At 54.4% G+C, this 3335-nt stretch overlaps 1 protein-coding gene across 1 annotated transcript; it reads right to left on the bottom strand.

Moving 5' to 3' along the window:
* Window positions 1–2368: 2368 nt before the first annotated feature.
* Window positions 2369–3097, bottom strand: Bhlha9 (basic helix-loop-helix family member a9). The gene has a single exon (XM_075942328.1). The coding sequence runs from the start codon at window positions 3060–3062 to the stop codon at window positions 2370–2372; it is 693 nt and encodes a 230-aa protein (XP_075798443.1). The 5' UTR covers window positions 3063–3097; the 3' UTR covers window position 2369.
* Window positions 3098–3335: the final 238 nt, after the last annotated feature.

Below are 3335 nucleotides of genomic sequence, written 5' to 3' on the forward strand. Positions count from 1 at the left end.
TTGGCCACAGCAGCACTATTGCAATGTGTGGTCCCTTTCTGGAATTTGCTTTTAATATGCATTTTAAGTCATACCATTATATTCTCTCTCTCTCTCTCTCCTATGTTTGGACAAACCCATCTGATCTTAGTTGATAAGCTTCATCTCTCTAATAAATCTCTAATTTATTGTTCTTTTATAGGAACACTCATCTAGGAGAATGGATATGATCTTGGGAAGCAATTTTTTTTCAAAACTCATGCTAGAGTTGTAGAAATTTTTGTAAAAAATTTATGTAGACACATAATTGAGACTCTTCTGGCTTAGGCTCTCCCTAAAGCACTGGGGAGAGGAGGCAGCTCCTGTTAGGTTGGTACACACACACGCACGCACACATATTCATGAAGTCATACATCTACATAAATACATATATAACAAGAATGTGCCAAAAGATTTCATGGTAGGCGAATACATATCAACATACCGGCACTCAAACACAGAGTCCTAATGAAGCAATAAGAGGGATTATGTCGCAGACTCCACGGCTTCTAAACACCTTCCCAAAACACAGTGTCTTATGGCAACCTTGTGAACAGACTGATTAAATAGCCCCCAGTCAGGGCTTACGGCGGAGCTGAGCACTGCCAAGTGCTTTCAGCGTGTCTCATTTGCTCTGCACAGCAGCTTGTGGTGTAGCTACTGACTGTGTAGCCGTTATACAAAGAGGTTAAGTGGTTTGCTCAAGGCCGCTCAACTGCTGAGCTAGGAGAAGGCAGGCAGAGTTCATTCAACTCTTGCATGTGATGCATATCCTAATCCCACCCACAGGGGGCGCCATCGATGTCCTTAGGTGAAGAATGTGATGGGGGGGGGAGAGAAAATCTTATTATCTTAGAATTTAGAAAAATAGGATTTGCTATGTATTTATCTTATTTCCATTGAAAAATTCCCTGAAGGTAAAACAAGGGTAAAGCGTTGTCTGGGCTGCCAGTAACAGTTTGCAAACGACTCCTGGAAGCCGCCTCCCGGAGGTGGCATCACTGTCCACATCAGAAGTGAAGTGGCAGGGAGGCCGATCCCAGACAGGTCCAGGTTCGTTCCTTTTCCTGCGTCCATCCGCTTAGGGACCGGACTGAAGCTAGAGTCTCACGCTTCGCTCCTATCTAGGCCCAGAGCAGAAGCCTTCACGTGGACTGTTTCACAACCTTGGCTGTGGAAACAGGAGCCTTAAGGCTATGGCTGGAGACAAGACGTCACAGAAAGCAGAGGGCTTCAAGTTGTGACCTTGAATTTCATCTCGACTGTGCTGAGAAACCTTCATTCTCTGTGTCCATTCATGCCTGTGGCATCTGTCCAGCCTCCATTCAGAGGTGGCAACAGCCCAGCAAAGAGTGCCTGCCGCAATTAGCACCCAGCGCAGGAGCCCATCCTATAGACAGCTGGCCAGCTCTCCACAATTCTCAGGGAAAGGTGTCCCTGTGTCTCCCTTGGCTTTGGCCTAAGACCACCGCTCTTCCCCAACCCACTCCTCAAAATCCTTCCTGGATTCCTAGTCTATCTCTCTACGGAAGCCAGGCGCTCTATTGGCCTATCGCTCTGGGTCCCTGACCGGACCCCTTGACCTTGCCCTCAACTTCCCCCTCCCTGCGACTTGCGCAGGCTCTCTTCTCAAGGCAGCCTAGACTGAGGCTCACTGCAGACAGCAGTCCGGCAGGGAGACTCACAGGTAAGGCTGACAATGACCTTAGCATCTGATGCCCCGTTAACTTCCTCTAGCACAGGGAGGAATTTCTCTAATGGCTCTTTACCGGGGTCGCGATCTCATTGCGCCCAGCCATTCCCGGTCTTGCTATAAACCAGTGCATGGATGCCTACTGGGGGCTGCAGTCCCTACCCACCCTTCCAAAGTAACCCTCAGGTTCCCAGGCTTTCCTATCACACTAGGTAACTGAACTCAGTGGAGCCCTGGTGGCAGATGGACAAGACACTTTCCTTTTTATTTGGTCGTTTTTCAGGCCTCTCAGATCAACAGCATCCCAGACATGGTAAGAGGGCCACAGCATGTGCCCTCAGATCAGAGCAGCTGTCCACCACAAAATCCCACGAGTCCCACTGTCCAAATGCAGCAAGAGCAAAGAGGGTTCAGAGGCATAGAAAAGCAGAGGCCACTTTCCAGGAAGAAAAGGTTGGCCAAGTCCAAACCTAAGATCTCACTCCTTCAGCACCCCAGGCTAGGGTGTGGGAAGGCTGCCCTGGCCCCCAGAGTTCCTTCCCGCTGGTAAGGCAGCCACTCAAGTCGCACCCCATTCAGTTTTGCTCTGTCCAGGGAGACTTTTGCAGTCGTCATTCTGCCAGCTAACTTGGTTTCCCTCGGGGGGGGGGGGGGCGAGTCAGGAGTGCTGATAGCCCATCCCGGAGCCCCACCGCCACGGAATCGGTCCAACAGGGGGAGTCCCGGGACATCGGCGCCAGCTTCCCCCGGAGGCCTGGGCCAAACCGGGCCCTTCATCCACCACCCTGGGCCGCCCCAAGTGCGCGTGCGGGGAGCACGAAGCGCAGCGCGGTGCAGGCGGCACTAAGGAGTTGGTGGCATCCCTGCGCACGAGACCAGGCGCTGGGGGCGGCGGCGCGGACCGAGGAGTACTGAAGCCGGAGTCCCCTGCGCCTGAGCCTTGAGAAGCCTGGCCATGACACTCCAGGTGGCTGCAGGGCCAGCGGGGCGCCGGGCTGGCACGCAGGACCAGGGAGAGCGCAGTGATGCGGTGTATGGCCCTGCGCAGCGTGGCGATCTTGGAGAGCCGCTTGCCACCCAGGTCGTGCTGCAGCGCCCGGCGCAGTGCGTTGAACGCCTCGTTGTAATCCAGGATGCGTTTACGCTCCCGCACGTTGGCCGCCATGCGCCGCGCCTTGGACCGGGTGGGCCGCTCGCGCCTTCTGTCTGCCGCCTCCTCTGCCTCATCCAGGCTGCGATTCAGCGCTCCAAAATTCCTGCCAGCCTTGGGGCAAGAGCGCCCCAAGTCCTCCACAGAACCCTCACTCCGCTTCAGTTCCCTGAGGCCTAGTCCTGGCGTGCCTCGGAGCATGGCCTATGCCCTGGCCCTGCAGCTTCTGCTTCGGGTCCAAAGGGCTGCTGGTCCACTCTGACTGTTGGCTCTCGCTGGCTGGACACTCTCTGGACAGGACCTCTCTAGCCGGGCTTTATGACACCACGTGGCTCCCCGCCCTCCCAGTCCATCCATCTCCCTCCTCCTGCTTTATTACCTGCCCCCAGGTAAGATGGTGAGGGAGGAACTGAGAGGAAGGAAGCAAGGAAGGAAGCATGCAGATTCTTGTACACAGGACCAGCTGGGTAGCCT

The sequence above is a fragment of the Microtus pennsylvanicus genome, chromosome 11 (genome assembly GCF_037038515.1).
Source record: "Microtus pennsylvanicus isolate mMicPen1 chromosome 11, mMicPen1.hap1, whole genome shotgun sequence".
Classification (NCBI taxonomy): Eukaryota; Metazoa; Chordata; class Mammalia; order Rodentia; family Cricetidae; genus Microtus; species Microtus pennsylvanicus.

What these genes read in the sequence shown, in the direction of transcription:
- Bhlha9 (XM_075942328.1), bottom strand. Translation starts at nt 3,062, where the DNA reads ATGCTCCGAGGCACGCCAGGACTAGGCCTCAGGGAACTGAAGCGGAGT.